This window comes from Pan troglodytes, chromosome 17 (genome assembly GCF_028858775.2).
Source record: "Pan troglodytes isolate AG18354 chromosome 17, NHGRI_mPanTro3-v2.0_pri, whole genome shotgun sequence".
In the NCBI taxonomy this organism is placed as follows: domain Eukaryota; kingdom Metazoa; phylum Chordata; class Mammalia; order Primates; family Hominidae; genus Pan; species Pan troglodytes.
The window spans coordinates 30,177,215-30,204,202 of NC_072415.2; the positions used below are offsets into that span (position 1 = coordinate 30,177,215).

Consider the following 26,988-nt stretch of genomic DNA (forward strand, 5'->3'; position numbering starts at 1 on the left):
TTATGATAAAATATGTTTCAATATTTAAGAGAAGTGCTGTTCACTGAAGTTTGGTCTAAAATCCTTCAAAATATAAATTCCTAAAATGTGTTATTTCTTTAGGAACATGGAATGGAACCACGAAAGTAGCAATCAAAACACTAAAACCAGGTACAATGATGCCAGAAGCTTTCCTTCAAGAAGCTCAGATAATGAAAAAATTAAGACATGATAAACTTGTTCCACTATATGCTGTTGTTTCTGAAGAACCAATTTACATTGTCACTGAATTTATGTCAAAAGGTATGTATTAGTATCTCCTTAGGTATTCGTGTTGATAATGTTTTTAAGAGTCTTTATTTGTATGCATATAGACTTATACTGTTTTCTAATTTCAGATTTTTATGTAGACATATTTGGATAGAAGAAACCTGACACTTTGTTTAATGGAATAGTGATTATCCAGTTATTCCAGAGGATAGTATGACGTTTAAAAGGAAAAGTAGACAGGCTGAATTAATTTTGAAATTAAGTTTGACTAAAACAAATGGAAAAGCCAGAAAGGTGAAAAATAGAAAGTGTTTGTACACATTTAATTAAAATGATAAAATCAGAAAGATACTTACATTTTTAGTACTAAAGCAAAGAAATAAGGTAAAGTTAAAATAAATTAGTTTTCTCATTTCAATATAAACATAATTCCTATATTGAGGACTTCTAGGAACTTTTTTCCCCACTGCTTTCTTTTTTTTTTTTTTTTTTAATAGAGACTGGGGTCTCAACTATGTTGCCCAGGCTGGTCTTGAACTCCTGGCCTCAAGCAGTCCTCCCTTTTTGGCCTCCCAAAGCGCTGGTATTACCAGCATGAGCCACTGTGACTGGCCTCCCCGCTACCTTCAATGGAAGTTTCTTCATTTTCCTTAACTCTAGACCACAAGATGGGATCTTCAGTAACAGGGTTAGTTAGGGGGAGGATAAAGAGAAGATTGATACTCTTTCCTCTTTTTCCCTGTGCAGATGATACTTAGAGGAACTAGTAAGTCAGCAGATAAGCTGACAGGCCTGATTTTTATGTGTTTGATTTGATCTGCTTTATTATTATTTTTACCCTTGAACCAATAATATACAGTAGTCACTAATTATGTCACCCTCTCCAGTGGTGTGTCTTGGTCAATGATGTAGTTCCATCTAGTGGTGACAAGGACAACTACAAGTTACATATTTGCTGTAGGAAAATTTTTCCCCTCAAAAGGGGACTGAAACCAAAAGTTAAGAAATTGTACAGCCTGTTGATAGCCAGAACACACCTAAAGACCCAAAGCACCTGGCGCTCTTTGGAAGGAATGTCTACTGCAAACAGTTGCCAAATATGGCATTTTTTTTTGTTTGCTTGGTGTTTTTTTGTTTGTTTGTTGTTTTTGTTTTTTTGTGAGGTGGGGCCTCACTCTATCCCCCAGGGTGGAGTGCAGTCACATTTCTCTGCAGCTTGGACCTCCCTGGGCTCAAGCGATCCTCTCATCTCAGCCTCCTGAGTAGCTGGGATTACAGGTGCATGCCACCGCACATAGATAATTTTTGTATTTTTCTACAGATAGGATTTCACCCTGTTTCGCAGGCTAGTTTGGAACTCCTGGGATCAAGCAATCAGCCTGCCTTGGCCTCCCAAAGTGCTGGGATTACAGGTGTGAGCCACCACACCCAGCCCAAATATGCCCTTTCAAAGAGTATATTAGATGAACCAGAGGGGAAGGGAGGGCCAGGCATGGTGGCTGACCTGGGCAACATGGTGAAACCCCATCTCTACAAAAACTAAAAAAATTAGCAGGACATGGTTGCACACACATGTATTCCTTACTCAGGAGGCTGAGGCATGAGGATTGCTTGAGCCCAGGAGGTTAAGGCCATAGTGAGCTGTGATTGTGCCACTGCACTCCCATCTGGGGTGAAAAAATGAGACCCTGTCTCAAAAAAAAAAAAAGGGGGGGGAGAAAAGGACAGGGAAGATGTTTAAATCAAGATATTGGAAGCAGGCCAGGCACAGTGGTTCATGCCTCCAATCCCAGCGCTTTGGGAGGCCGAGGCAGGCAGATCACTTGAGGTCAGGAGTTCGATCCCAGCCTGGCCAACATAGCGAAACCCCGTCTCTGCTAAAAATACAAAAAATAGCTGGGCGTGGTGGCTTGTGCCTGTAGTTCCAGCTGCTCGGGAGGCTGAGGCACGAGAATGGCTTGAGCTAGGGAGGCAGAGGTTGCAGTGAGCCAAGATAACACCGCTGCACTCCAGCCTGGGTGACTGAGCGAGACTCCGTTTCAAATAAATAAAGACTTTAACAATTAAAAAAGATATTGGAGCATAAGAAATATAATGAAGGTAAGGCTAATAGCCCATTTAGCTCTGTATATTAATTTTAAGAATTATTTAATTGGGAGAACATGGTAAAATTCTGTGTTGTCAGACCACTGGGTACAATTATTTCCAGGCGGGAGAGATTTAGAATACAAGATAACAAAAGTCCTTTCTATTTTTAAAACTCTTTAATTCCTCATTTTGGTATTCACTTAGCACTTGTCCCTTTATAATCTGTCCAAACTCATTGTCCCATGCACTCCAGCGTAAACCCACTGTTCTGCTCTTTGTTTTCATGATTTTTTTCATGTTTTCTCTTTGGCCTGGAATTTGGTCTCCCTAGCTCTGGACCAGTCCACCAACTACACTTCCCCGATCCAGTTTATGGTCAGGCATTCCATTTAGTTGTCATTTCTATTTAGTCTCCTTTAATCTAGAGCCATTCCTCAACCTTCCTCTGTCTTCCATAGCATTGTTACTTCTGAAGAGAATAGACCACTTTTATGTTTTAAATATGCCTTAATTTGGTTTTGTGTGATGTTTTCTCTTGATTATAAGCCTTAACAAATAATAGTGAAGCCGTAATCAGACTTCTAGCCTTTTTCTTTGCTGTTATTCATAGTACTTTGTAGTTTTCAGAGAGATAGCTTGGTCACAGCAGTAGTTCCACAGCAACTCATTTAGCTACCTATATTTAGTTTTAACCACCCCCAAGATATTCCTAGTTGTCTGAATTCTTGATTCAGATTTACTTAAAAATATGTAAGTATTTAATACTACTTTTTGAATCAGAATTGGGATATTGATCAAAGCGAGGAAAAAATGCCTCTTGTCAGGTAAAGTTAATGCATTTTCTTTTTTTGCATGTGTTATCAGAAGTTTTCAAAATTTCAGCTTAGAGACCTCTTCTAGGACCTAGATAATTATTTAGAAACTGCAAAACTGCACAAAATTTTAAAAAATGAAAAGCTAAGAAGTTTTGTGTTGTGATTTGGGGTGGAGGAGTATTCATTTCAATCCTAATATAAGATTTGCTTATTTTTTATGAATATCTTGCTGTCTGTTACAGGAAGCTTATTAGATTTCCTTAAGGAAGGAGATGGAAAGTATTTGAAGCTTCCACAGCTGGTTGATATGGCTGCTCAGGTATCTGTATATATACATGTATCCATTTGAATTAAAAGTGTAAATTAAAATGTGGAATAATCTTACCAGAATATTATAGTATGTGTAGTGAAATGGTGGGATTTTATTTTTATTTTTTATTTTTTATTTTTTAGAGACAGCGTCTCATTCTGTCACCCAGGGTGGAATGCAGTGGTGCACTGAGAGCTCCGTGCTTGAAGAGCCTTGAATTCTTGGGCTCTAGCAATCCTCTCGCCTCAGCCTCCTGAGTAGCTAGGACTGCAGGCACAGGCCACCATTCCCAGCTAATTTAAAAAATTATTTTTTTTGTAGACACAGGGATCTCTCTATGTTGCTTAGGCTGGTCTCAAGTCCTTGGCTCAAAGGATCCTCCCACCTCAGCCTCCCAAAGTATTGGGATTACCTGGCCAATATGGAATTTTAGAACTGGCAGGAACATCAGAGATAATCCAATGTGAGCTCTTAATGATACAGATTAATGAAGTATCAAAAGATGAGAGGTATCTAAAATTCACATAACTTGTTAGTAACAGAACGAGTATTAGAACCAGCTGTCTAACTCTTAGTCCAGTGGTGTCCTGTATCATACGGTTTCTTAGAAAATAGATGTTTGCAGGCCAGGTGCGGTGGCTCATGCTTGTAATCTCAGCACTTTGGGAGGCCAAGGTGGGTGGGTCACTTGAGGTCAGGAGTTCGAGACCAGCCTGACCAACATGGTGAAACTCCATCTCTACTAAAAATACTAAAAATTAGCCAGGCGTGGTGGCGGGCACCTGTAATCCCAGCTACTCAGGAGGCTGAGGCAGGAGAATTGCTTGAACCCGGGAGGCGGAGGTTGCAGTGAGCCAAGATCTCGCCATTGGACTCCAGCCTGAGCAACAAGAGCGAGACTCCATCTCAAGAAAATAGATGTTTCCACAAATGTAAAGTCTATATGTATTTGTATTTCAACAGATAATTTTAAGAAAATTAAAATGGATGAGGGCTGTTCCAAAGAAAATATTAGTAATCTAAAGTGTATGCTGAATTTTTTTTTTTTTTTTTTTTTTTTTTTTTTTTTTTTTTTGAGACGGGAGTCTCGCTCTGTCACCCAGGCTGGAATGCAGTGGTGCAATCTCGGCTCACTGCAAGCTGCGCCTCCAGGTTTACACCATTCTCCCGCCTCAGCCTCCCGAGTAGCTGGGACTACAGGCGCCTACCACCCACCCCCGGCCAATCTTTTGTATTTTTAGTAGGGACGGGGTTTCACCATGTTCGCCAGGATGGTCTTGATCTCCTGACCTCGTGATCTGCCCGCCTCGGCCTCCCAAAGTGCTGGGATTACAGGCGTGAGCCACTGCGCCTGGCCTGAATTTGTTATTTACTATAGTCCTACACAAGAATTAAGATGGTATATATACAGTTTAAAATGGGACTTTTTTACTCTTCTGACTTTTTGTTTTAAATATATAGTGAAAACTGTTAAAAGTTTCTCTTCAGATATGTGGTAGGTATTTGAGAGGCCTTATTATTGGCTTTGGTTGACATGCTGGTTTTGGAATCTTACCTCCTAGCCTCCAAATGTCCACAGAATCTGACAATTCAGAAAAGCTTTTATACTGAGAAACTATACATAGGCAACAGGCATATGCCAGGCCAGTTCATGCTTCTGAGTTAGACACTATGGTAGGGGAGGTTGGCAATCCATTTTTGTTTTTTTTTTTTAAAAAAAATTAGGTTTTGTGAGCCACATCCAATCTGTCATACTTTTTTCTTTTTACAACCCTTTAAAAATGTAAAAACCAGGCTGTGCGAGATGGCTCCTATAATCTCGCTTCGCGGGGCCTGGGCAACATAGTGAAACCCCATCTCTACAAAAAAATACAAACATTAGCTGGGTGTGGTGGCGCATGCCTAAGTCCCAGCTACTCAGTAGGCTGAGGTGGGAAAATTGCTTGAGCCCAGAAGATAGAGATTGCAGTGAGTCACGATTGCACCACTGCACGCCAACCTGCGTGACAGAGTGAGACCCCGTCTCAGTCAATCAATCAAAATGTAAAAAACAGTTTTAGTTCTCTGGCTATGCAAAAACAGGCTGCAGGCCACTTTTGGCCTACAAGCTGTAGTTTGGGAACCTGTACCTTGTGGTTAATACCTTTATCACCATGTCATCTTAGATTGCCTGATAGAGACCTTGATGAGCTTGTATCCAGAGGTACTAAATTACCTTGTGATTTACCTCTTCTCCTAACCACTGACACAAGAAGACATTAGGAGGGTTAATCTTGGTCTTCAGAGTAATGTTAGGTTTTATTTTTTTTGAGGCTGAGTCTCGCTCTGTTGCCCAGGCTGGAGTGCAGTGGCACAATCTTGGCTCACTGCAACCTTTGCCTCCTGGGTTCAAGTGATTCTCCTGCCTCAGCCTCCTGAGTAGCTGGGACTACAGGTATGTGCCACCACACCCAGCTAATGTTTGTATTTTTAATAGAGACAGGGTTTCACCGTGTTGGCCAGGCTGATCTCGAACTCATGACCTCAAATGATCCGCCTTCCTCGGCCTCCCAAATTAATGGGATTATAGGTGTGGGCCACCGCACCCAGCCAGTGTTAGATTTTTGAAATCTGAATTTAGCCTGCATTTTTATTATGTTTTCTGGTTTTCCTGTTATCTAGACTATACCCTGTTACCATCATCTCCTTCTAAGATAATATGATTTTCAGTGACACAATTTGACATTAACCATAATTGTCTTCTCTCTGCTTCCCTTTGTATCGTGTGTCTTGTGTTTTTTGTTTTTCTCTTTCCAAGATTGCTGATGGTATGGCATATATTGAAAGAATGAACTATATTCACCGAGATCTTCGGGCTGCTAATATTCTTGTAGGAGAAAATCTTGTGTGCAAAATAGCAGACTTTGGTTTAGCAAGGTTAATTGAAGACAATGAATACACAGCAAGACAAGGTAAAATTACTTTTACATAAAAAGCTTGTAATGTGTTCTGTGTTTTGCTTAACTCTCTTGACTATACAGCGTTTTCCAGAATAAGAATTGTTTTAGCTTCCCTCAGAAGAGTCATAGAGACATTGATTTCATTCATAAAGTCATGTACTGCTATGGCTTTCTGATAGTTATTTCCTCCAAGAAAGAACTTGACTAGGTATCCTTTGCATTATACATAGAGCAAGTAGTAGCCTCTTTACACTTCTTTTGACATGACAACAAATATATTTTAATTTCTTTCCTAGAAAGGCCAGAGGGTCTCAGTCAGAGGAGATATTGCCCTGTACCGCCACTCACCAGGGGACATCTGACAATGTCTACAGACTTTTTTGGTGGTTACAACCTGGGGGCTACTGCTTAATATCTAGTGGGTAGAGGCCAGGTATACTGCTGAACCTCCTACAGTGTACAGAAATGTGCAGGCAAACCCCCCCACCCCCCAACAACACAGAATTATCAGGCCCAAAATGGTAGCGGTGCTGAGATTGAGAAACCCTGCTTTAGACATAGTGCTTTCTTTCAACCTCCATACTTTTGTACAGTTACCTCCATCTGGAATGCCTTCCTATCTGTAATGTTTGTTGTTGTTGTTGTTGTTTTTCGAGATAGGGTCTCACTCTGTTGCTCAGGCTAGAGTATAGTGGCATGATTTCAGCTCACTGCAGCCTTGACCTCCTGGGGCTCAGGTGATCCTACCACCTCAGCCTCCTGAGTAGCTGGAACTACAGGTGCACACTACCACGCCTGACTAATTCTTTGTATTTTTTGTAGAGACGAAGTTTTGCCATGTTGCCCAAGCTGGTCTTGAACTTCTGGGCTCAAGCAATCCTCCTGCCTTGGCTTCCCAAAGTGCTAAAATTGCAGGCGTGAGACACCATGCCTGGCCTGTAATCTTTACATGTGAAAATCCTAACCATTCTTTAGGGCTTAATTTAGCTGCCACTTTTTTTTTCAATAGTTTTTGGGAAAGTAGTTCTTTAATGGTGATCTCAGTGCACCCATCACCCAAGCATCTTGCACTGTACCCAATACGTAGGTTTTTTTGTTTGTTTTTTTGAGACGGAGTCTCACTCTGTTGCCCAGCCCAGGCTGGAGTGTAGTGGCACGATCTCGGCCCATTGCAACTTCCGCCTCCCAGGTTCAAGCGATTCTCCTGCCCCAGCCTCCCAAGTAGCTGGGATTACAGGCTCGTACCACCACACCCAGCTAATTTTTGTATTTTCAGTAGAGACGGGGTTTCACCTCCAACATGCAGTCTTTTATCCACCCCCCAACCTTTCCCCCTTATTCCCCAAAGTCCATTATATTACTCTTATGCCTTTATGTCCTCATAGCTTAGCCCCACTTTTAAGTGAGACCATACAATGTTTGGTTTTCCATCCCTGAGTTACTTCACTTAGAATAATGGCCTCTAGCTCTAAGTTTCTGCAAAAGACATTATTTCATTCCTTTTTATGGCTGAGTAGTATACCACGGTGTATATATGCCACACTTTTTTTATCCACTCATTGGTCAATGGTCATTTAGGTTGGCTCCATATCTGCAATTGCGAATTGTGCTGCTATAAACGTTTGTGGATGTATCTTTTTCATATAATGATTTTTTTTTTTTTTTTTTTTTTTCTGCTTTGAGACACAGTCTCAATCTGTTGCCCAGGCTGGAGTGCAGTGGTACAATCTCAGCTCACTGCAACCTCCACCTCCCAGGTTCAAATGATTCTCCTGCCTCAGCCTCCCCTGTAGCTGGGATTACAGGCACCTGCCACCAGGCCCGGCTAATTTTTGTATTTTAGTAGAGACAAGGTTTCACCATGTTGGCCACACTGGTCTCAAACTCCTGACCTCAGGTGATCCACACGCCTTGGCTTCCCAAAGCTCTGGGATTACAGGCGTGAGCCACCACACCTGGCTGATTTCATTTCCTTTGGGAAGATACCCAGTAGTGGGATTGCTGGTTTGAATGGTAGTTCTACTTTTAGTTCTTTAAGGAGTTTCCATACTGTTTTCCATAGTGGTTGTACTAATTTACATTCCTACCGTCAGTGGAAAAATGTTCCCTTTTCACCACATCCACACCAACATCTATTGTTTTTTTTTTTGTTTGACTTATTCATTATGGCCATTCTTACAGGAGTAAGGTAGTGTCTCATTGTAGTTTTAATTTGCATTTCCGTGATGATTAGTGATGTTGTAGTTGCTCCTGGTTTGTTTTGTTTTGTTTTGTTTTGTTTTTGAGACGGAGTCTTACTCTGTCACCCAGGCTGGAGTGCAGTGGCGCGATCTTGGCTCACTGCAAGCTCTGCCTCCCGGGTTCACACCATTCTCCTGCCTGAGCCTCCCGAGTAGCTGGGACTACAGGTGCCTACCACCACGCTCGGCTAATTTTTTTTTTTTTGTATTTTTAGTAGAGACGGGGTTTCAACGTATTAGCCAGGATGGTCTCAATCTCCTGACCTCATGATCCGCCCACCTCGGCCTCCCAAAGTGCTGGGAATACAGGTGTGAGCCACTGCGCCTGGCCAAGTTTTGCTTTTTTGCCCAGACTGGAGTGAAGTGGCATGATCTTGGCTCACTGCAACCTCTGCCCCCCTGGTTCAAGCAATTCTCCTGCCTCAGCCTCCCGAGTAGCTGGGATTACAGGCATGCGCCACCACACCTGGCTAAGTTTTGTATTTTTGGTACAGACAGGGTTTCACCGTGTTGGCCAGGCTGGTCTTGAACTCCTGACCTTAGGTGATCTGCCCACCTCGGCCTCTCAAATTGCTGGGATTATAGGCGTGAGCCACTGTGCCCAACCACCTGCCACTTTTTAAATAAAACATTTTGTAATTGTGCCAAGGAAAATTGATCATCTGTTTGTCTAAATATCTAAAGAACTCTGTTTTAAAACACTATCTACAAACACATATAAATAACTTAAAGAATGTAAGACACCTATAATATTATTTCTGCAGTAAGTTTATAAACTTCCTGAGAGCCATGCTTTTTTTTTTTTTTTTTTTTTTTTTTTTGAGACGGAGTCTCACTCTGTTGCCCAGGCTGGAGTGCAGTGGTGCAATCTCAGCTCACTGCAAGCTCCGCCTCCCGGGTTCACACCATTCTCCTGCCTCAGCCTCCCGACTAGCTGGGACTACAGGCTCCTGCCACCTCGCCTAGCTAATTTTTTGTATTTTTGGTAGAGACGGGGTTTCACCGTGTTAGCCAGGATGGTCTCAATCTCCTGACCTCATGATCCACCCACCTCGGCCTCCCAAAATGCTGGGATTACAGGCTTGAGCCACCGTGCCCAGTCGAAAGCCATGCTTTTTAGGTTTCCATAATGATTAGCATAATGCCCTCCACAAAAAAGATATACAGTAAATATTTGAGTTAATTAACATGGACTTTTAAAAGTAGTACAATAAAATTTTTCAGAATGATATAAAAAGTAGGAAAACCCATAAACATTATAACTCAATAGAATATTCACTCATCAACCAATAGTTAACTACAGCTATTAGGTGCCAGACTGTACTTAAAAGTTACACATATTATAACATGTATCTTTGGCTTACTAGAGCTTCAACCTCTATTTTCTTAAATTGTTTTCCGTTCCCACAGCCAACTGATTTTTTATATCATCAGCTATCTAATCAGGAAGAAATGTGATTTATTTCAATATGAATTTTAAAAATTAAAGAATTTTTATCCCATGTATCTTGTACATTTAAAGAATTGACACTGATGACTACAGTAGAGATATTGACAGAACATTAGCCCTGCATATGCTATGTTTACACAAATAGATTTTTAAAAAACAATTAAGCAAGATGGTCAACATTATTTTAGGTGCAAAATTTCCAATCAAATGGACAGCTCCTGAAGCTGCACTGTATGGTCGGTTTACAATAAAGTCTGATGTCTGGTCATTTGGAATTCTGCAAACAGAACTGGTAACAAAGGGCCGAGTGCCATATCCAGGTAAGCTTGCATTTTATAGCTCTTGGTTATCTCATGAGTGGCTTTATCAGGAGTTTATTAGGAACAGAATTGTAAGCGGGGAAAAGGCCTTTATTTCTTCTCATAGCCCCCCTGCCTCTCCCTCTCCCCACTCCTTCCCTTTACTGTGGCATTGGATGGGTAACTGTGGCATTGGACGGGTAAGTCAGTGAAAGCCACCATCCTTGACAGGGTGAGCACATGAGTTAGGCCCCACATTCACCTCAGCTTTCTCAGGACATTTTCCAAAAGGGCCTCTTACTGTTCTCTCAGATAATAAACATATCTTAAATATCCTGGCTCATCACCCTATACCCTAAATAACTGTTCTTTCCCAGTAGTGTGACTGGTGTTTGTTTGTTTGTTTGTTTGTTTGTTTGTTTGTTTGTTTGTTTTTAAACAGAGTCTCGCTCTGTCACCCAGGCTGGAGTGCAGTGGTACAGTCTGGCTCACTGCAACCTCTGCCTCCCGGGTTCAAGCAATTCTCCTGCCTCAGCCTCCCAAGTAGCTGGGATTACAGGCACCTGCCACCACACCCAGCTAATTTTTTGTATTTTTAGTAGAGATGGGGTTTTGCCATGTTGGCTAAGCTGGTCTCGAACTCCTGACCTCAGGTGATCCACCTGCCTAGGCCTCCCAAAGTGCTGGGATAACAGGCGTGAGCCACTGTGCCCATCCTGGTATATTTTTTTAAATATGTACTTGCCTTGTTTTCTTCAGTAGATTACTTTGAGATCCTTTTCTTGTTTTATTTCTCTAACCTATTTATAAACCAGCACTTTAAAAAATATATCTGCCATTAATAAAGAGGAAAAATAAAAATGTTTCCCTTTCAAAATTAAGAGACTTTTTTTTTTTTTTTTTTTTTTGAGACGGAGTCTCGCTCTGTCGCCCAGGCTGGAGTGCAGTGGCACGATCTCAGCTCACTGCAGCCTCCACCTCCCAGGTTCACGCCATTCTCCTGCCTCAGCCTCCCGAGTAGCTAGGACTACAGGCACCCGCCACCACGCCCAGCTAATTTTTTGTATTTTTAGTAGAGACGGGGTTTCACCGTGTTAATCAGGATGGTCTCGATCTCCTGACCTTGTGATCTGCCCGCCTCGGCCTCCCAAAATGCTGGAATTACAGGCGTGAGCCACCATGCCTGGCCTCAAAATTAAGAGATTTATATAGTTTCTAGGGGGAAGGAGAAATTTTAGCTCACTTGAAATTCAGCGATCAGTATTACTTTAGTTTGTTACTTCTAAACTCTTCTACTGAAGTATCCTAATGTTGAGATTGAAAGCATATAAAATTTAATCTTTAGGAAAAACTGTTTTGCTAATCTTATGGGTTTTGCATATTATCTAACATATTCCTCTTCCCTAATATCTCCAACTGTAGATCTAATGCCATCAAATTTTATCACCCACTTTGTCTGGTTGCTGTTATTCACTGATACCATTCAAGTTATTCTCATTTAATGACTCACCATTGTCCTCTCCAACAAAACTCCTCTCCTGTCTTAACTCATTGTCGTCTTAATATACATGGTGATGATTCTTCTATTACCCTGGTCTCTTGTAGCTTGAACTCTTCTCCTGTGTAATCTTGTCTTTCACTCTACCTTAGCCAGTCTTTCCATCTTCATACCTTAAACTTTAATGTTACCAATAACTGCAACCCTTTCAAAATCTATTTCATGCATCTACTTTCTGACCACCACTTGCCATCTTTCTAGATAACTCCCTCCACCCCAACCCTAGCAATTTCTTGATGCTACCAGGATCTTTACTCCACTGTTTCTGCCACCTTTTCCTGCTTCTCACCCCCTTCATGAAACAATTCTACTCTTTAAATTCCCTAGTGAAGCAGTATAATCACTCCTTTGCAGTTACCTTGCCCTTCACCCTTCTCTGATTTCATCATCATTGCTTAGCAAAATCACCACACTAAATAAATCCAACTCTGCCTACACCACACTTGCAGACAGGGCTAGAAAAAAACAACACAGCCATGCAACATAGTTTCACTTTAAATGTATAACCATGAGGAACTTTCAGTTTTAGCTATGATGGAGAGGCTAATATCCAAGTTATTATAGCACTGTAAGCAACTACAAAAGTTAAATAAAATATGTAAAAGAACTGATAGGACATTGCATCAAGGAAGCCCATTTATATTGGCTTTTCTGAAGGCATTTTCTAAAATAGCACAGGGCAGTAAAACCCAGGCAGAAAGCATAAGTCTTATTAAGCAAAGGAGGCAGAGATTCTAGTGCTGGGATCTGAAGGACAGGGTCCCAGAGAAGGAACCATAGGGAAAGAACTCTTAAAATTCTGCTTTAAAATTCCAGTTGGGCGTGGTGACTCACTCCTATAATCCCAGCACTTTGGGAGGCTAAGGTGGGTGGATCGCTTGATCCCAGGAATTTGAAGCTGCAGTGAGCTATGATTGTGCCACTGCACTCCAGCCTGGGCAACAGAGCAAGACCCTGTCTCAAAAAAAAAAAAAAAAATCCCCTTGGGTCCTCGGTCAGTTCTAATCTGCACATACACAGGATGAGTCTCTGGGAGACCTACAGAAAATAGCCACTAGGAGGCTGGGGAGTCAAGCAGAGTTCAGAGGCTACAGAGTGCTGAGGAGTTCTTGCCCAGCCAAACTGGATAGATGTTGGAGAATACCCTAGGCTTTTTGTTGAGACCCCAGAAAGTCCATACCCTAGGAGAAAGGGCAAAACTGAGCAAAACTAAGCCCTAACAGCTAGGTGATCTGCTGGTAAATTACAAATGGAATTAAACTGAACATCCTTCAGAAAAAGATAACATGATCCAGATAATCTACAGTGTATGATTCAAAATGTCTAGCACAAAATAAAAAGTTACTAGATACATGAAGAAGGGAAGAGATGACTGATTATCAAGAGTTCAAAATCTGGCTGGGCGCTGTGGCTCACGCCTGTAGTCCCAACACATTGGGAAGCCAAGGCGGGTGGATCACAAGGTCAGGTGTTTGAGACCAGCCTGGCCAAGATGGTAAAACCCCATCTCTGCTAAAAATACAAAAACTAGCCAGCCATGGTGGCGGGCGCCTGTAATCCCAGCTACTCGGGAGGCTGAGGCAGGAGAATCGCTTGAACCCAGGAGGTGGAGGTTGCAGTGAGCTGAGATTGCACCGCTGCACTCTGGCCTGGGTGACAGAGCGAGACTCTGTCTCAAAAAAAAAAAAAAAAAAAGTTCAAAATCAATAGGAGCAGACTCTGAGATAATCCAAATCTTGGAGTTAGCAAAAGACTTCAAAATAGCAATATATGGAATGTTAAAATAGAAGAAAAGTTTTGCAAAATAATGAAAAACTGGAGAATTTGAGCAGAATTGGAATTTATTTAAAAAAAAAGAATCAAATGGAAATTGTATTTATTTATTTATTTATTTTCTTTTGAGACAGAGTCTCGCTCTGTCTCCCAGGCTGGAGTACGGTGGCACGATCTTGGTTCACTGCAGCCTCCGCCTCCCAGGTTCCAGCAATTCTCCTGCCTCAGCCTCCCAAGTAGCTGAGATTACAGGCGTGAGCCACCCCGCCTGGCCCTCAAATGGAAATTTTAGAACTGTAAAACATTATATCAAATTAAGTACTCACTAGATGGGCATAATAGAAGAAGACAAGATTAGTGGATTCAGACACATTGACAAAGTATCCAAGGTAATGCATAGATAAAAGCTAATGGGGAAGAAAGCAGAACAGAATGTATGAAACCAGTGGGGCATAGTGAAAAGGTCTAATTTATGGAGTCCCAGAAGCAGAAGAGAGAAAAAAATGAAACAGTAGCAACATTTTAAAAAGTAATGGCTAAAAATCTTCTAAATATGATAAAACAAAATAGCCCACAGATTAAGTGAACCTCAAACAAGAAAAATAAACTCGGTGAAATTCAAGCAAACATATCATGGTCAAATTACAAAAATCAAAGCCAAACAGCCATAAGGAGGTGGTGCAGATTGAGCATTCCTAATTCAAAAATCCGAAATGCAGCTGGGTGCAGTGGCTCAGGCCTGTAATCCCAGCACTTTGGGAGGTCGAGGCCAGTGGATCACAAGGTCAGGAGTTTGAGACCAGCCTGGCCAATGTAGTGAAACCCCATCTCTACTAAAAATACAAAAATTAGCTGGGCATGGTGGCACACACCTGTAGTACCAGCTACTTGGAGGCTGAGGCAGGAGAATCACTTGAACCTGGGAGGCAGAGGTTGCAGTGAGCCAAGATTGCGCTACTGCACTCCAGCTTGGGCAACAGAGCAAGACTTCATCTCAAAGAGAAAAAAAAAAACCGAAATGCTCCAAAATCCAAAACTTTTTGAGCATTGACATAACACCACAAATGGAAAATTCCACACCCGTCCTCATGTGACAGGTCACAGTCAAAATACCATCAAAATTTTGTTTTGTGCAGAAAATTACTTTTAAAATTATGTAAAATTACCTTCAGGCTATATGTATAAGGTGTATATGAAACATAAATGAATTTTTTTTTTTGAGACAGGGTCTCTGTCACCCAGTCTGGAGTGCAGTGGCACAATCAGGGCTCACTGCAGCCTCTACCTCCCTGGGCTCAGGTGATCCTCCCACCTCAGCCTCCCAAGTAGCTGAGACCACAGGTGTGTGCCTTCCACCTAGCTAATTTTTGTAGAGACAGGGTCTCACCATGTTGCCCAGGATGGTCTCAAAATCCTAGGCTCAAGCGATTTGCCTGCCCTGTCCTCCCAAAGTGCCAGGATTACAGGTGCGAGCCACCGTGCCTGGCTCATAAATGAATTTTGTGTTTAGACTTGGGTCCCATCCCTTAAGATATCTCATTATGTATATGCAAATATTCCAAAATCCAAAAAAATCCAAAATCGGAAACACTTCTGGTCCCAAACATTTCAGATAAGGGATACTCAGCCTATATATTATCTACGCAGGAACAACAGTCAGACAGCTAACTTTTCCTCAGATATGGAAGCCAGGGAAGAGTGAAATTATGTCTTTAAAGTGCTTTGGGGAAAACTGCTGATCTAAAACACCAACAATAAAAAATCTTACCGAATTTATAATGTACATAAAAATAGACTGACAGCAACACAAAGGGTAGAGGGGGTCAAGGAATAAGAGGTAAACCGTTCTAAGTTTGGAACAGGTAAAAGTACTTATTTTGAATAAAATACAATAAACCAAGGAAGCATATTGTAGTCTCAATGATAACTACTAAAATAACGAGAAGACAAAAAGCCAACAGAGGAGAGAAAAAATTGAACCTTGAAAAATGCTTGTTTAATCAAATTAAAAAGCAAGAGAGGAGAAACGAATAGATGGAACAAAGATCAGGATGGTAGAATTAAACCCAACTACATCCATAATTAAATGACATTTAGGTACACTAAACATTCCAATAAAAAAAAGATAAGACTGGATTTTAAACACATACACAAATACTATAATGGTATTTATAAAATACATACTTTAAGGTATTTTAGGAGACAAAAGGATGGAAAAGTTATACTCTGCAAATCTTAACTGAAGAAAGCCTAGATAGCAGTAGACTTTAAGGCAAGAAATAGTACTAGGGACAAAAAGGGACATTTCATAATGATAAAAGGGTCAGTTCAACAGGGAAACATAAAAATCCAAAATGAGCTATGTAACTACATAGCTTCAAAATGCATAAAAATTTATATGATCAGGATATTCTAGTTAATTATTCAGATGATAATCAGAATATAAATGATTTGTAGATTACCCATCTTTAAAGAAGAAAAAGAGATACTTTATCATTCATTGTCTTTCTTTGACGATTTTAAGAGGATTTGGAAAGAACTTTCCACATGTAGCATGGACCGATCCATTGCCTACTTTTCTTACAGCAGATTGTCCATTTCAAAGCAACAGTGCCTGTTTACTCATCTTATTTGGGGATAGTAATAAACCTTGGTAAATGCTAACAGGTATGAAATACTTACATTTATTGACAGTATGCTAAGTATTTAGCATGTGAATTTTTTTTTTTTTTTTTTTTTTTTTTTTGAGACAGAGTCTTGCTTTGTCACCCAGGCTGGAGTGCAGTGGTGCAATCTCTGCTCGCTGCAACCTCCGCCTCCCGGGTTCAAGTGATTCTCCTGCCTCAGCCTCCCGAGTAGCTGGGATTACAGGCGTGTGCCCACCATGCCCAGTTAGTTTTTATATTTTAATAGAGAGGGGGTTTCGCCATGTTGGCCAGGCTGGTCTCAAACTCCTGACCTCAGGTGATCCGCCCACTCAGCCTCCCAAAGTGCTGGGATTACAGGTGTGAACCACCATGCCCAGCTGGCATCAAATAATTTAATAGTTCTAATTATCAGAAAATTCTGAAGAGTGAAGTTGTTTTTGTTTTTGTTTTTTTGAGATGGAGTCCCACTCTGTCACCCAGGCTGGAGTGCAGTGGTGCGATCTCAGCTCACTGCAACCTCCACCTCCCAGGTTCAAGCGATTCTCCTGCCTCAGCCTCCCAAGTAGCTGGGACTACAGATGCCCACCACCACGCCCAGCTAATTTTTTGTATTTTTAGTAGAGACGGGGCTTCACCGTGTTGGCCAGGATGGTCTCGATCTCTTGACCTCGTGATCTGTCTGCCTCGGCCTCCCAAAGTGCTGGGATTACAGGCGTGAGCCACCGCACCCAGCCTTTGAGTGAAGTTTTGAATGAAAGCTTATTGGTAATTAGAAGTTATTTTCATAGGTTCCGGCTTATTTGGATTGCTTAATCTTAACTGTCAATTAAAATAATAAGCATAAAATAAAAGAACACAGAATGGAAAAGAAGTTCAATTATAGTAAGCCCTCACTGAATATTAATTCCCTTACTCCTTTTCTCCTTCACCCAACAACTTCTAGTTGTATTTCCACTGTTAGTAAAATGTACTGGATTTCACTTCCCCACCCCCCGAGATGGAGTCTCGCTCTGTCACCCAGGCTGGAGTGCTACGGCGCAATCTCGGCTCACTGCAACCTCCGCCTCCCGTTCAAGTGATTCTCCCACCTCAGCTTCCCAAGTAGCTGGGATTACAGGCACCTGCCATCATGCCCGGCTCATTTTTGTAGTTTGTAGAGTCGTGGTTTCACCATGTTGGCAAGGCTGGTCTTGAACTCCTGACCTCAGATGATCACCCGCCTCGGCCTCCGAAAGCGCCAGGATTACAGACGAGAGCCACTGTGCCTGGCCAGATTTCACTTATGAAGATGACAGTACCTAGTTAGATGAAAAGCTCAGAAAACTTCCTTTTAAGTATTGAGTTTCAAAGTAATGTCATGTAGAGTTTTTTTTAATAGTTTAAAAAATGTATTTTGAGAAATCACTTATTCCTCAAAAAAATAACTAAAAATCTAAATAGTAATGATTTAACCCCATTACATTTTCTTTAGAGAATCATAGACCATTTTAAATATCATTCCTGATTGATTGATAAAGTTTCCAAGAGATACAAGGGATGGCCTGACTTGCAGGCAGGCAAGGAAGGTGATGCGGGAGATAGGAAGTGAGATGGGGTTGCTGGCTTAGTGAGACACTATTAGGAAGAATTTGGAAAAGGAGGCATTTTGCTGTCCTGTGATAAGATGGGGTGAACTGCTGATCAGGGGGTTGAGGAAGGGGGGATTACAAAGGAATACAAGAAAGGAACTATGTGTAATATCTTGAAGAAAGTCAAACAGGTGATATTAGATAAGGAAACTTTCACAGAAGTAATTCAATATAAAGTTATGTAGTTAGTATATTTGGCAAAACCAAGACTAGAACTTTCTTCTGAATTCCTGTTTTAAAGTTCTTGCCACCATTCCTCAGTAACCCAAGTTTGGTCATTGTTAAATGTTAATATTAGAAAGTACCAGTACCTCATAGTAGCACCCTAAATTCTTATTAATCAAATGGGGTTGGCTTTTGAAGACATTAGTATTAAAAATAAGATATAAGATGGAATGAAAAATTAGACATGTTAAAACATAGATTAGCATTTTCTAAGCTCTTCTTGATATTCTCATGTTTAAAATTTATTTTGTTGCTTTGTTAAAAGAATTGTTTCACTAAATAATATACTTTGAATCAGTTAGTGGCTAGGGGGTTTGTTATGTTTTCCTAGTGGTAGTTAGGACCATTGTTCTTTAATGTTTTAATCTTGTGTGTTAGGTATGGTGAACCGTGAAGTACTAGAACAAGTGGAGCGAGGATACAGGATGCCGTGCCCTCAGGGCTGTCCAGAATCCCTCCATGAATTGATGAATCTGTGTTGGAAGAAGGACCCTGATGAAAGACCAACATTTGAATATATTCAGTCCTTCTTGGAAGACTACTTCACTGCTACAGAGCCACAGTACCAGCCAGGAGAAAATTTATAATTCAAGTAGCCTATTTTATATGCACAAATCTGCCAAAATGTAAAGAACTTGTGTAGATTTTCTACAGGAATCAAAAGAAGAAAATCTTCTTTACTCTGCATGTTTTTAATGGTAAACTGGAATCCCAGATATGGTTGCACAAAACCACTTTTTTTTTTCCCCAAGTATTAAACTCTAATGTACCAATGATGAATTTTCCAGCGTATTTCAGGGTCCAAACAAAATAGAGCTAAGATACTGATGACAGTGTGGGTGACAGCATGGTAATGAAGGACAGTGAGGCTCCTGCTTATTTATAAATCATTTCCTTTCTTTTTTTCCCCAAAGTCAGAATTGCTCAAAGAAAATTATTTATTGTTACAGATAAAACTTGAGAGATAAAAAGCTATACCATAATAAAATCTAAAATTAAGGAATATCATGGGACCAAATAATTCCATTCCAGTTTTTTAAAGTTTCTTGCATTTATTATTCTCAAAAGTTTTTTCTAAGTTAAACAGTCAGTATGCAATCTTAATATATGCTTTCTTTTGCATGGACATGGGCCAGGTTTTTCAAAAGGAATATAAACAGGATCTTAAACTTGATTAAATGTTAGACCACAGAAGTGGAATTTGAAAGTATAATGCAGTACATTAATATTCATGTTCATGGAACTGAAAGAATAAGAACTTTTTCACTTCAGTCCTTTTCTGAAGAGTTTGACTTAGAATAATGAAGGTAACTAGAAAGTGAGTTAATCTTGTATGAGGTTGCATTGATTTTTTAAGGCAATATATAACTGAAACTACTGTCCAATCAAAGGGGAAATGTTTTGATCTTTAGATAGCATGCAAAGTAAGACCCAGTATTTAAAAAGCCCTTTTTCAAAACTAGACTTGGTACTGTGAGATATTGCTTATATGTCCTTATGGGAATGGGTGCCACAAATAGAAAATATGACCAGATCAGGGACTTGAATGCACTTTTGCTCATGGTGAATATAGATGAACAGAGAGGAAAATGTATTTAAAAGAAATACGAGAAAAGAAAATGTGAAAGTTTTACAAGTTAGAGGGATGGAATGTAATGTTTAATGTTGATGTCATGGAGTGACAGAATGGCTTTGCTGGCACTCAGAGCTCCTCACTTAGCTATATTCTGAGACTTTGAAGAGTTATAAAGTATAACTATAAAACTAATTTTTCTTACACACTAAATGGGTATTTGTTCAAAATAATGAAGTTATGGCTTCACATTCATTCCAGTGGGATATGGTTTTTATGTAAAACATTTTTAGAACTCCAGTTTTCAAATCATGTTTGAATCTACATTCACTTTTTTTTTTTTCTTTTTTGAGTCGGAGTCTCGCTCTGTCATCCAGGCTGGAGTGCAGTGGCACGATGTCGGCTCACTGCAAGCTCCGCCTCCCAGGTTCACACCATTCTCCTGCCTCAGCCTCCCGAGTAGCTGGGACTACAGGTGCCCACCACCACGCCTGGCTAGTTTTTTGTATTTTTAGTAGAGACGCGGTTTCACCGTGTTAGCCGGGATGGTCTGGATCTCCTGACCTTGTGATCTGCCCGCCTCGGCCTCCCAAAGTGCTGGGATTACAGGCATGAGCCACCGCACCCAGCCTACATTCAGTTTTAAAGTCTATGTAATGGTGGTCATTTTTTCCCTTTTAGAATACATTAAATGGTTGATTTGGGGAGGAAAACTTATTCTGAATATTAATGGTGGTGAAAAGGGGACAGTTTTTACCCTAAAGTGCAAAAGTGAAACATACAAAATAAGACTAATTTTTAAGAGTAACTCAGTAATTTCAAAATACAGATTTGAATAGCAGCATTAGTGGTTTAAGTGTCTAGCAAAGGAAAAATTGATGAATAAAATGAAGGTCTGGTGTATATGTTTTAAAATACTCTCATATAGTCACACTTTAAATTAAGCCTTATATTAGGCCCCTCTATTTTCAGGATATAATTCTTAACTATCATTATTTACCTGATTTTAATCATCAGATTCGAAATTCTGTGCCATGGCATATATGTTCAAATTCAGACCATTTTAAAATGTGACAGATGGACTTCATGCAAGTTGGCAGTGGTTCTGGTACTAAAAATTGTGGTTGTTTCTTCTGTTTACGTAACCTGCTTAGTATTGACACTCTCTACCAAGAGGGTCTTTCTAGGAAGAGTGCTGTCATTATTTCCTCTTATCAACAACTTGTGACATGAGATTTTTTAAGGGCTTTATGTGAACTATGATATTGTAATTTTTCTAAGCATATTCAAAAGGGTAACAAAATTATGTTTATGTACTAAATCTAATCAGGAAAGTAAGCCAGGAAAAGTTGATGGTATTCATTAGGTTTTAACTGAATGGAGCAGTTCCTTATATAATAACAATTGTATAGTAGGGATAAAACACTAACTTAATGTGTATTCATTTTAAATTGTTCTGTATTTTTAAATTGCCAAGAAAAACAACTTTGTAAATTTGGAGATATTTTCCAACAGCTTTTCGTCTTCAGTGTCTTAATGTGGAAGTTAACCCTTACCAAAAAAGGAAGTTGGCAAAAACAGCCTTCTAGCACACTTTTTTAAATGAATAATGGTAGCCTAAACTTAATATTTTTATAAAGTATTGTAATATTGTTTTGTGGATAATTGAAATAAAAAATTCTCATTGAATGCACCTATTAATCGTTTTAGTTGCTATTCATATTCTCATTCGTTTTTTAAAAATTGATATATTCTGAATTTATTCTTCCATTGAGAAAAAATGTTCAGTTACTTGTAACTACTGAGCAGAATTTAATCCTTTATTAAATTCAGAACATTATTGAACTCATTCTTTGTGGTCAATTTTCTATGTCAAGTGAGTGACATTATTTTTACAAGTATTTTCTTCTTTTTAAAATTATACCAACAAATACAACTAATGCAGAAACCTAAGTAATTTGAGTGTAGCTATTCACAATCTATGTGAAGAATATAAAATAGAATGACCAGTTTTATTATAAATTAAGGGGCTTAATTTTCTAAAAAAGAAATAAAAATGAGCCTTATCTCTGTGTTTTATAATTATTATATAGGATAATGAAAATAAAATTGTCTAATACTAAATTTTGAATGGTCATTCAAAAGTATTTATTTTCAATAAGTTAATTACAAAATTATTAGCTTTTTCTCTGATTTCTAAAACACTTCATTTAGTAAACATTTATTTTTGTAGTATAGCCATAGTTCCTCAATTTAAGAATGTTTTTCTAGTTTCCTGTTTGCCTTTTAATTTTCCATATAATTTCTGACATGTAAGTTGTACATTTGTAGATTGTCAAATCTGTTCATTCCTTTTTTATGCTTAGAAGTCCTCATCCACCCCAAGATTAATATTCATCTATCTATATTATAGTTTATGCTTCTGTGTGTGTGTGACAGGATCTTGCTCTGTTGCCCAGGTTGAAGTGCAGTGGCACCATCATGGCTCACTGCAGCCTCGACCTCCCAGGCTCAAGCAATCCTCCCACCTCAGCCTCCCAAGTAGCTGGGAGTACAGGTACGAGCCACCTTGCCTGGCTAACTTTTGATATTTTGTAGAGACAGGGTTTTGCCATGTTGCTTAGGCTGGTCTCAGAACTCCTGAGCTCAAGTGATCCGCCTGCCTCAGCCTCCCAAAGGGCTGGAATTACAGGCATAAGCCACTGCGCCCAGCTCAATAGGTTGTGCTTTTTAAAAAGCATTTTAGGCCGGGCACGGTGGCTCATGCCTGTAATCCCAGCACTTTGGGAGGCCGAGGCGGGTGGATCACGAGGTCAGGAGATCAAGACCATCCTGGTTAACATGGTGAAACCCCATCTCTACTAAAAATACAAAAAATTAGCTGGGCGTGGTGGCTGGCGCCTGTTGTCCCAGCTACTCCGGAGGCTGAGGCAGGAGAATGATGTGAACCCAGGAGGCGGAGCTTGTAGTGAGCCAAGACCGTGCCACTGCACTCCAGCCTGGGGACACAGCGAGACTCCGTCTCAAAAAAAAAAAAAAAAAAAAAAACATTTTAATTGATTTGGAAGTTGAGTATAAGATGTGACTTAAGAGCCAGGTATAGTGCCTGTAATCTCAGCACTTTGGGAGGCCGAGGCCAGTGGATCACTTGAGGCCAGGAGTTCGAGACTAGCCTGGCCGACATAATGAAACACCATCTCTACTAAAAATACAAAAATTAGCCAGGCATGGTGGTGCGTGCCAGTAGTCCCAGCTACTCGGGAGGCTGAGGCACAAGAATCGCTTGAACCCAGGAGGCAGAGGTTGCAGTGAGCCAAGATGGCACCATTGCACTCCACCCTGGGCGACAGAGCGAGACTGTCTCAAAAAAAAAAAAAAAAGTGACTTAAGAGTCTAGCATGATTTTTTTTCCCATATGGGTAATTTTCTCAGCACCAATTATTAATTCATTCCCATTGGTCCATTGGTTTAGGTTCCTTCCTTTATTATACATATACTGTTTTGCCCAAGTATTTATTTCATCAAAGCATTTTAACTGCTGTCACTTGATAATGCACTTTAATAATACAGCAAGTTCCCTTTGCTATGCCTTTTCTTAAAATTTTAGTGTCCTGACAAATTCTTGATTAACTGTAGCCTTTATTTTTCATATTCCTATAAAATATGTGAGATTTTGGTTGGGATAGCATTATGCCTATAAACTAATTTAGTAAAAATTTGCATCTTCCATCAAGTTTCTCATCCCATTTGTGCAAGTCTTCATTTAGATCAAGTTTTTCTCTAAGCTTTCTGTGTGTAGTTGGAAGATGAGTCTCATCTTGTGTCTGATTACACTGCTCAAAGAGTGCCATTCCAGTGCTTCTGGAGACCAGATTCCCATTTTGGTACAAAAGAAACCAACATGCAGAGTTGAAAAACTACCCCAGGAGCATTTATTTCCCTAAAATCAGCTCCTCCCTGTCCTTCAGTATCTCCTCTTTTTTTTTTGTTTAAACTACATCAAGTTGAGTTTTTGCCACTGGCGACCATAGTCCTGATTAATTTTCAAATTGTTAAGAGGGAAAGGAATACTTTCTGATTAAAATAAGCAGTCTGTGCCCAATGTCATCTGCTTGCCCTCCACATCCAGACTGTGCCTGCTCCTTCTGGAAGGCTGACTTGTACTTACAGGGGGCTCCCTTGCTCTCTCGATTCCCCCCGGCTCCCTCCTTGAGACTCTGGGCTGGCTATGTCCTTCAGTCAACCAGACGTTCTCAATATGGCCTCCCTAATACACCTCCTTTTGGAGACTGGTAGCAGCTTCCATTCCATATGTTTTCTGCCTTAGGGGTGATGACAGTTTTGCTGCTACTAATACTGCATTAATCCTTGTGGTTCCTAACCTGCCCACCTCTTTGTAAATAAATACCCTTGATTTGCCTTTTTTTTTTTTTTTTTTTTTTTTACATACAGGATCTCACGCTGTCGCCCAGGTTGGGGTGCAGTGGCACAATCATAGCTCACTGCAGTCCCGAACTCACGGGCTCAAGGGATCCTCCCACCTCAGCTTCCCAAGTAGCTAGGAGTACAGCACAGGCCACCATGCCCAGAAAATTTTGTATTTTTGCTAGAGATGAGGTCTTGCTATGCTGCCTATGCAGGTCTCAAACTCCTAGGCTCAGGTAATCTTTCCACCTTGGCTTCTCAAAGTGCCGGAATTACCAAGTGTGAGCCACTGCATGGCCTCTTGATTTATCTTAATTTGAGCATGCCATCTGCTTCCAGTTGAGACCCTGACTGATACTTATTATACCAACAGCTGTATCAGTAGAAAATACGAAACTCAAATTATCACATAAAAGTGACAGTTTATACAAAACATTTTCAGTGCTGTGTATACAAAACTTCAGCAATATATGCAACATTGTATTAAATGTAAAGTTACAAGACTATTAACTGTGGAGAGAGCATACCAAATCTTGGAAATATTGAAAACTCCAATTTTTTTTTTCCCCAGAGTTTCGTTCTGTTGCCCAGGCTGGAGTGCAGCGGTGTGATCTTGGCTCACTACAACCTCTGCCTCCCAGGTTATAGCAATTCTTGTGCCTCAATCTCCCAAGTAGCTTGAATTACAGGCGTGTGCCACCATGCCCGGCTAATTTTTGTATTTTTAATTGAGAGGGTTTTGCCATGTTGGCCAGGCTGCTCTCGAACTACTAACCTCAGGTGATTCGCCCACCTCAGCCTCCCAAAATGCTGGGATTACAGGCGTGAGCCACCACAACTGCCCCAAAACAAATCTTTTTAAAAAGTTTTTCAGTGTCTATTTTTCCAATATTAGAAAATCATTTGTTGCAAAACTGTTGGAATGTTCAATTAGCTGTTTTACTGCAATTCAATAATAATTTATGAGTTGAATTTTAAAATGTATAGGAAGGAGGCTGGGTGCAGTGGCACATGCCTGTAATCCCAACACTTTGGGAGCCTGGTCTGGAGGATCGCTTGAGCCCAGGAGTTCAAGATCAGCCTGGGCAGCAAGACGAAACCCCATCTGTACAAAAATTAGCTGGGCATGGTGGTGCGTACCTGTGGTCCCAATTACTAAGGAGGCTGAGGTGGGAGAACTGTTTGAGTCCAGGAGGTAGAAACTGCAGTGAACTGTGATTGCACCACTGCACTCCAATCTGGGTGACAGAATGAGACCCTGTCTCAAAAAAAAAAAAAAATTAGAAATAAGACTTAGTAAAACAATAAAAGCTAAATAGATAATATGTGAAATTTATCCAGTAGCAGGAATGGCCCCTGGGAACTTTAAGAAGCAGATGGCGGTATTCAATTTTAAGATGCTTGCAGAGTCCTTGCTACCCCCAAACCTTCCTGCAAATCAGCTACACATAACCGTGAGTCAGTGACCTTTAGGAAGGAAAAGGGATTGGGGTCACGGCCAGAGGTACAATGACAAGGTACAAAAAAGGATAGGGATGGATTTCATAACCTAGTTTAAATGCAGTGGGGAAATAAATTCAGGAAATAAATCAGGTAAGTAGGAGAAAAGTTCACCAAGTACTTCCAGAGATACTTGGAGAGACACTGGATTTCACAGGGACATGGCGTAGGGGTTCAATCCAGCTTCACTTCTATCTTAAAGGTCAAGTTAACTGAGTAAGTTGGAGGACTTTGAAAATCCAAGTAAAAAATTGTCACTAGCCTGTGACAATAGGGATGAGAGAAATAAAAACTTCGCAGTTGGCCAAAAAGGTTGACAGTGATTCTAATAACTGAAATTAAAGTGGTGTGGCCCTTAAAGTTTATCAAATTCCATTTATTCACTCATAATTGCACTATTTTCATGGAAAGTCTTAGTCTCCTAAAACATTGAGAGGATATACCGCGGAACTAGATGGCAAACTTGGTTTGGTTGGTTTTTGTAATCTTTACCATTGCTAGAAAGTTAGAAAAGTGTGGCATCACTTCAGCAGAAATTTTGAAAAACTCGTGGAACCAGAAGAAACTCAATCTAAAAGAAATACAAGAGAACATTTTCGCAGAGTTTTAAGTGCAATTTCAAAGAAAATTCAAACTTAGAATCAAATTCAAAGAGGAGGCAGCACCCCAAAGCAACATTTTTGTTTTATTGAGGTACAATTTACATACAACAAAGCTCACCATTTTAAGTGTACCACCAGATGAGTTGTTGACAAATGTATACAGCCATGAAACCACCATGAAACCAGAATCATAGAACATTTCCATCATTTCAGAAAATTCCATTATGCCCTTTTACAGTCAATCTCTTCCATTCACCCCTGACCTCTGTCAACCACTGAGTGTTTTCTGTCACTATAATTGTACATTTCTAGGGCTTTATATAAATGGAATCATATGTAGTCACTGTGTCTGATGTCTTTCGTTTAGCATAATGCTTTTGAGATCTTTTTATGGCTCAGTAATATTCCATTGTGTGGATGTGTACTACATCTTGGTTTTGTCCTTTACCAATTGATGGATGTTTAGGTTGTTACTAATTTTAGGCTATCACAAATAAAGCTGCTATGAACATTCAAATACAAGTTTTTATTTTAAACATAGATTTTAAATTCTCTTGGATAATTACCTATGAGTAGGATTACTGAGTTGTATGATACATGAATGCTTAACTTTCTAAGAAACTGATAACCTATTTTCCAAAGAAGCTGTACCCTTTCATACCCCTC

General features: G+C 40.1%; 1 protein-coding gene across 6 annotated transcripts in view; it reads left to right on the top strand.

The window, feature by feature from the left end:
* The window catches only part of YES1 (YES proto-oncogene 1, Src family tyrosine kinase), a 91,634-nt gene extending 70,146 nt beyond the window's left edge, over positions 1-21,488 (top strand). For 4 of the 6 annotated variants that reach the window (XM_009433760.5, XM_009433761.4, XM_001148240.6 and 1 more), the window contains 5 exons: positions 103-282; positions 3,395-3,471; positions 6,260-6,413; positions 10,280-10,411; positions 18,601-21,488. In XM_009433760.5, coding sequence (XP_009432035.1) covers positions 103-282; positions 3,395-3,471; positions 6,260-6,413; positions 10,280-10,411; positions 18,601-18,809 — 752 coding nt within the window. In that variant the 3' untranslated portion in view covers positions 18,810-21,488. The remainder of the gene's footprint in view (positions 1-102; positions 283-3,394; positions 3,472-6,259; positions 6,414-10,279; positions 10,412-18,600) is intronic. The other 2 variants (XM_009433762.5, XM_063795543.1) reach the window with 1 other exon arrangement.
* Positions 21,489-26,988: the final 5,500 nt, after the last annotated feature.